Raw genomic sequence first — 7,118 nt, 5'->3', positions numbered from 1 at the left:
TCACGAAATAATTTTGGTCTCCTTCGAGCTGCCCCCCCCCCCCCGATTGGAGGGTTTGGGGTGCGGCAGTTACGGCCCTGTTCCCCACTACCCAGCACTTTTGTCATTGGCAACTATTTGCTGGTTTGACCACACAAGACACACAACAACATCAGTACGCAAAACAATCGCCTATAACTGCAACATAAAACGTATACTGTTAACCGATACCAGTAAAGCTCAAAATTTCGCGAAAGCGTTAGTTCACGTCAAACTAGTCGAGCTGGGTGTGTTTGTGACGCCATCATTGGCCATCCAGAGTTAAATATGAGGTCTTGTGAACAACACACGCTATGTAATTTTCGTTATATACATTCCAGAGCAGTTAACTGGTAACGGTAATTGCGCATGTGTTTCCGTGAATATGTAGACTGTCCTGTAGTTTTGAACAAATGCGTCTCTTTCCCACCAGTTGACATTTAGACGTCATCTCTGTTTGACAAGTCAGTAGCGGCACGCCCTGGTCATCTGGTTCAGGTCTTGTTTTAATGATTACATTGTTTTGTATTTCAAGATGATGAATTCATCTCAAAATATAGTCTATGAAGCATGAAAAGACAGCAAGATAGCTAATATTTAACACGTTCACTGTCCATAGGCCACACAACAATAGCTCCATGGCAATGTTGCGTTTCTACTATAGTCGACATCAGAAACAAGTCTGCGATATCGTAACGAATGCAGGAAAAGTATACTGGGATATGCTCCGAAAAGGTAGAAGTACTTTGTTGCTGAGCACATCTGTTCAAAACTATATTCGAGCGGCCAATCTTTGCAGTATTTTTCCACATCCGCGCTTACAAATAAAGGTGTTTCCAAAATAGAGCTCGTAATTTATTTTATATATTATGTATAGGCTCGATAGTGAAGTATCCCACTGAAAACAAACTTATATTTTGGTATTGGCTGGCCCGGCTCTCAAGCGATCAAACAATTCGTATCCGTCCCGCGACCTAAATTCAATTTGATATCCTTACATCAAATTTCTAAGTTCTCGGTACGGCCTTTATTCATGTTTGCTACTCCATTTTAGACGTGTATGGCAAAAGAATGCTCCCAGTATATTTCTTCATTTAGTTGAATAAGTGACAAAATCCAATCTAATATGCATTTACTATATCGAACATACGAAGCCTTAGTGTGCAAATTTGATTAGTTTCAACTGGCATGTGTTCTCGATTACTGAATTGAGTTTTCCTCGGGATATCAACGCTTCCATTTCATAACATAGCATATCATATATAAATTCCATCTACATTCCTAATAAACATACATGTGGACTTATGTAACTACACTATATTTGCTAGGAATTGGCATTGTAAATTCATATAGGTCATAAATGGTACTTATATAAAAATTCGTGTTCATAAATGTTACGAGTGTCGACGGATAGATTAGTGCAGCCCTGTGTTCGTGTTTTCTCATATCCACATACTTTCAGTTTAAGGACGCCGCCCATTCGGTTGCTATATAAACAAAATGACCATTTAATAAAGTCCGAATGATTTCAGTATCCGCCTCTTCAGTTTGTAGATTTAATATATCGATGCTCGAAAACAAGTTGATAGTTACCATGACACTACCAAGTATCAACGTTAATTTTCTGTAGCGTTTTAGGAATTCAATACCATCATTGCTCATCTCAAATGTTTGGTCTCATTTCAACCCAAGACACACACGCAGTTAATATATAAAGTGGCTTGTTTGATTCCGAGTTATCAAGACTTGATTATAAAGATCTGTTGACGATTCTCCTGAAGTGCGTGCAAACAATGATGAGTCGACTGCGATGGATATAAAATACTTAATGTGTTATTACGAAATTTTATTACGAAGGCAAAAATAGTCTGTTGGAGGCAAGACCCGCTCAAACTCAAATAGAAACTAAACCATGTTTTGTATCGGGAATTTTATGAATAACCTCAACATCAACGATGATGAGTCGTGCTTATATAAGGTCCGGTATCAAACTTGGCTCCATCCTCGGCTGCTTCGATCAGCGTAATGGTATCCCAAGGAATAAGATAGGCCATACTTGTAATTAGTCCTAAAGTCGCTGTGGTAAACTGATACTGCGATGTGGACGCTTAAAAGAAGTTTGTTGATAAATAGTTCTCGTTCGGATTTCGAATTATCACTTTAATCAAGCAATCAAGAAGTTGTACAGCAATATCCTAGTAATACGTTCCATATTTCTTTACGAAAGAGGCATATACCAGAGAAAATACAATGTCTACGTCAGTGGCTCTCAACGTCGGCGAGTTTTTTTTAGTCAACTCGCCCGTGATTACAGTTTGTATGCCCATTTTTCGGTTCTCAACTTCTGGGGGGCGATGATCGGTGTGGAGCTTGAAAATGTGGCGATGAGTCGAAAAAGGTTGGAAACCACTGGTCCACGTTCTTGCTACATTACTATTTTATTGATATATAAATGTCTCAGATTATTAGATCAATCCCCGGAAACAGTAGCGCACGTTATGGGGGTGAGTGACAAATTTGACAACATCAAAATTATGACTTGGAATTGCTTGGTTTGTTGCCAGCATTGCAGTTACATCAGCATATGCATCTGTGTTACAGATTTATTCCAAAATATCTAGAAGATGAAAAGCCATCGCAGGAACATAATTACCACAGTCATTTCTCTGTTGCTTTTCCATTCGTCTGGAGGATCAGAAGTCGATGTGGCGGTAATGCTAAGTTTTATGCATAAATATTAAAATTACTCAATTGCAGTGAACCTTATTTCTGTAGTTGCAGAATGAATTGGAATTTCAGAATCTTCCTAGGTCCGTACAGGAGCGATCCGCGGCACAAGGTTTGCATATACGAAATTAATTGCACATTTGAAATTAATGATTAGATCGGCCTGACTTTGCACGAAAGTGTATAACCCCATAAAAGCCTTGTTGATATTATGTTGCCACGGCCCACAATTCTTCAAAAGGTCAACGTTAGTGCTACAATGCATTGTGTGTCTAAAACAATAATGTTTCTCCCAAAGGCAGATCTGCAGACCTCAACATTTTGGAGTGTACGTGTATTCAATTGGATAATTTCAGTCTCTCTAAAGCAGCGGTCCTTAACCAGGGGTCCACGGACCGCTTGGGCGTTCGAAGCATCAATGTAGGGGTACGAGATGCAGTATGAAATAATACGCTATTTGAGAATTATAATTATTTCGCAAACCAATCTATAAATTACAATATTATCGGGTGAATTTCTTGAAAATTTCATTCGCGCTTTGCGCGATTTCGCTTCAACGTAATTGCTGCTTTCAATTTGGATACCAGCCCTTCCGACAAAATAATAGTAGCCTACTAGAGAAAAAATGAAGCATAAGTTACCGAAATGAGTCTAGACGTTTTCACAATAATGATGGAATGGTCGATAGAAGCGTTGGGTGCTTTAGTCCAATGGTGTGAAGCCTGCTTGATAGGGACTATAGCCGACACCGGATTTTAGGTAGCGGCCGTAAATCCCACTCCAGAAAACAACTAGCCTATGACGTCTCGGTGCACCTACGACTAGGTAAACGGCATTGCCAAAGGAATGGTCGGCAATTAACATTTAACCCCAAGAATCAAAGCAAGTTTGGCAAAACCTTCGATATTGATAGCTCCAGTGGCTGAAATGTCTCCTGCCCTTGAAATCCACATATATCGTGTTGAAAACGATGCGACAGTGGTTCTCAACCTTTTTGTCGCCGCGGGCCCCTTTTTGACCGTCACGGACTCCCGCGTATTCCGACATGTTATGTTTCAAATTTACCTCAATTATCGTGCAACCGTCATCTGTCTTGCGCAAATATTGATGGTGGGGTAGTTATTAACAGCAGCAAGATGGCCTTTTTCATAAATAGCATTCTACTGCATGTAGAAATTTGGCAAACTTGTATTATTTCAAATCGAATTATGCAGCTGCGTCACAGGAGAAAATGGATTCCGTGGACATGTTTTAATCTCTTTATTGGAAGAGAGTAGAAAAATAAAATTACATGAATTCCAAACGGCGGGGAAGCGAGTGGCGCAGTTGGTTAAGCACCACCTTCACGACACCGATGGCAGTGGTTTGAATCTCGGCTCAGACCAACTTCTATGTGTCTAAGGTTTATCTGGGCTGCTCGTCGCTATCCTCACTGCCATAGCGGTGCTTCAAAAAGCAGGGTTGTAACCAAGTCACAAGTCAATCTCACATTCATAGTTTTGACTCGAGTCAAGTCGAGCCATTTTCAATTCACCACCGATTCAAGTCCAAGACCAAGTCAGCGAGCAGATGGCCCAGTGCGAGTCATCGAGTCTAAGTCATTGTGTTGACTGCTCAGTTTCCAGTTGTCTTGTCAAACCCACTTTTTATTACTCTGTTTGGTGATATCGAGTGGTTCGCATTTATAATATACTAATTTTCTGGTCGCATTTTCAAGTACCAGTACGAATAGACGGTTACTTAACTATTCTTTGGAATTACAATGAAATGTCGGCCATGTGACTTGATTCGAGTCATGCTGGCGGCTTGACAAAGTGCTGTTTTGATCCAAGGTAGGGGACACGAGAAACATTTCATGATGGCTCGAAGGGGACGAGCGCTAAAAAGGGGCACGAGCGCATGTTGAACGGCACGTTCTCTAATAATTGCGAATATATTAGTAATTAGACTCATTTCTGTAAATTTGGCGTATTTTTACTTTTCAATTTTCAGAAGGTGTACCAATACTAAAAGCAAGAAATCGATCAAGTGACAATAAATCGCGCGAAGTGCTAAGAAAATCATCAAGTCAAATAAATCTGTAGGAAATATCCTACTTCATGCTCATATACGAAGATCTACGAAAGTGTCGCTGGCCCCTATGGCTACGCAAATGCGTCGGAACTGACAGTTTAGTCCTTGACATCCCAAATTTCGTGGTCAGCCTAATCAAATTTTATGTTGACCTTGAAAGTTAATAATAAATTACCTGGGTAATTATTTTTTATAATATGAATAATTTCGGAAATTACCGCTGGGCACGGGTTGGCCGCCCCTCATGTATAGGGATAGACATTATGAATATCTGATTCCAAATTTATTTGATATATGATTGCTTCTTCCGTGCGATCCGACTCTGATGCGTGTTTAGCATCGAGTAACGTGCAGCGTTAGTCATAGTCAGATTATTCGGATCGAATTACGGGCAATCATCTCATCGCGGGCGGTATTTTGATATTCCTTCGGCAATGTGACTTTAAGAGACCACTCCCCAAAACCATATTAACCGATTCGTGGGAATAGGTCGCACATTTGAAGACCCTCTTAAAAGCTGAAGTGATGACGTTTGAAAGCGTATACAATGTAATTATGTATGTTACGTATCGAAGATACTGTCTATATGTATGGCTAATGTATCTGTTTAAATACAGCTATTCGATCTGACCCTTCTGGGATTGTTGGATTTAAATTCCGGACTAGTGTGGTTCTAGTTTGCTCACGACTAACTAGAATCCTTTCATATGTCCCGAATAGTATCGATGCTTTTCATCTCTCAACGTGTAACGGAATGTGAGTTCCGGAAAATATTCATCAATTCAAGAATCGGATTTTATAGGGGATAGAACGTTAGTTACGTTATGGCTATCACATGATTGGCCAAATTAAGATGGCATTGCAAAGAGATTGGAATCAGCACGGTTAAAAGTATTCCGTCAATCCTTCGTTTCAGAGTGTCCACAAACAGCTTATCGATTTCACTTCAACGGCCGAACCGGGCAATACATCCGTGTTTTGCGAGGCATACCGCAAATGAAAGAGTTGACCGTGTGCTTCCAATTTACGAAAAGCTCCCGCACTCGAGATGTAATCGTTTCTTATGCGAGCGATAGCAGTGTTTCGAATCACGATGAATATGTGGTGGCATTTCGCTTCAACGACATTTGCATGTGGTTGAATGATGTAGGCAACTGCATTCCGGCAACGTTCAAAGCATACGTAGATTATCATGTTTGCATTGCCACGCTCCCGTCGAATGGGATCGGACGATCCTACATATTTGTCGATTCAGTCCTTCTTCACGTATTGTCCCACAGCAGACATGGTACGGTAAATGGAAATGGAGTCATGTTAGTTGGATCCGACCAGGGGGACGTGGGTGATCCTAGAAACAGCATCGATTGGATCTATAACCAAGGAAAGATTGTCAACTTCATGTTATGGAATAGAATTCTTGACCAAAGTGAAATTATCAAGTCCTACAGAGATCCGTGCTTTTGCGCTCCTGATTATCTAATCTCCCTCACCCGAAACAATGTTCAACTGCATCGTGGAGTAGCGTCAATACCGACTTCACAATGCAAATGATCGAGTGCAATAATTATAAATGCAGCCTAATATATGTATGGAATTGTATCTATATCTATAATATACAATAATATAATAATATCTACAATGTTGTGTCATATGAATTCGCTATTACGATCATTTAAAGTTTCGACTCGAAGTTAGAACGCTATTCTTATAGAACTACTCGTCCTTGAAGGCACTATCGTTGTTGTGGCCCCGACTTAGTAAACAGTTATTGCGAATTTGTATACGTGATGTGAATACTAAATGAATATTATCAGGAATGGCACGATCTTACAAACAGCTAAAATTCAGGTCGCCGTCTGTTGTCAATTGACGACATCTACATACAGATATACAGCCTTAGATGTCGGAAACACTCCTATAATCAGGGTTGCCATAAAGTCTTTAATTCTAAGAATTGTTCACATTTTCAAAGGCCAGGTCTTGGATAACTCAACTGTCCTTATTTTTAAGAAATGTCCTCATTTTCGACTTGCGTCCTTATTTTGTCTATATCCAACAACTACAAAACTTGGTCTTTTTCCTGTGGTATCCGCGTTGCAAAATATTCTAAAATTATGCTTTTGCGTCGTGATTTTATGACTTCATGAATGAAGCGAACACCCGTGGTGTGCATACCACGGGATTTGGCTTGTAACTGGTGAGATAGCTAGGGCGGCATTGAGTGGTACAGCAGTTTCGGATTCACCAAGCTATCGCAGCAGACGTCATTTTAGCAGTAAACAGCAATACCATGCTTCTGC

General features: G+C 40.2%; 1 protein-coding gene across 2 annotated transcripts; it reads left to right on the top strand.

Moving 5' to 3' along the window:
- Positions 1 to 2,426: 2,426 nt before the first annotated feature.
- LOC145438897 (uncharacterized) lies at positions 2,427 to 6,635 on the top strand. Of its 2 annotated transcripts, none has more exons than XM_080316282.1 (3): positions 2,427 to 2,729; positions 2,800 to 2,857; positions 5,735 to 6,635. In XM_080316282.1, exons 1-3 carry the CDS (start codon positions 2,643 to 2,645, stop codon positions 6,367 to 6,369), a joined length of 780 nt encoding a protein of 259 aa, XP_080172408.1. In that variant the 5' UTR covers positions 2,427 to 2,642; the 3' UTR covers positions 6,370 to 6,635. The 2 variants fall into 2 exon arrangements, with proteins under 2 accessions (XP_080172408.1, XP_080172407.1); XM_080316281.1 differs by having other exon boundaries at positions 2,430 to 2,729; positions 2,794 to 2,857.
- Positions 6,636 to 7,118: the final 483 nt, after the last annotated feature.

This window comes from Botryllus schlosseri, chromosome 5 (assembly GCF_051294905.1).
Source record: "Botryllus schlosseri isolate E-star chromosome 5, Bs_hap1, whole genome shotgun sequence".
Taxonomy (NCBI): domain Eukaryota; kingdom Metazoa; phylum Chordata; class Ascidiacea; order Stolidobranchia; family Styelidae; genus Botryllus; species Botryllus schlosseri.
The sequence above is the reverse complement of the archived record's forward strand: the minus strand, read 5'-3'. Positions and strand labels throughout refer to the sequence as shown.

What these genes read in the sequence shown, in the direction of transcription:
- LOC145438897 (XM_080316281.1), top strand. Translation starts at nt 2,643, where the DNA reads ATGAAAAGCCATCGCAGGAACATAATTACCACAGTCATTTCTCTGTTG. An exon ending in GATCAGAAGTCGATGTGGCG is followed by an intron (nt 2,730 to 2,793) that starts GTAATGCTAAGT and finishes TTATTTCTGTAG; the next exon opens with TTGCAGAATGAATTGGAATT. An exon ending in GGAGCGATCCGCGGCACAAG is followed by an intron (nt 2,858 to 5,734) that starts GTTTGCATATAC and finishes CCTTCGTTTCAG; the next exon opens with AGTGTCCACAAACAGCTTAT.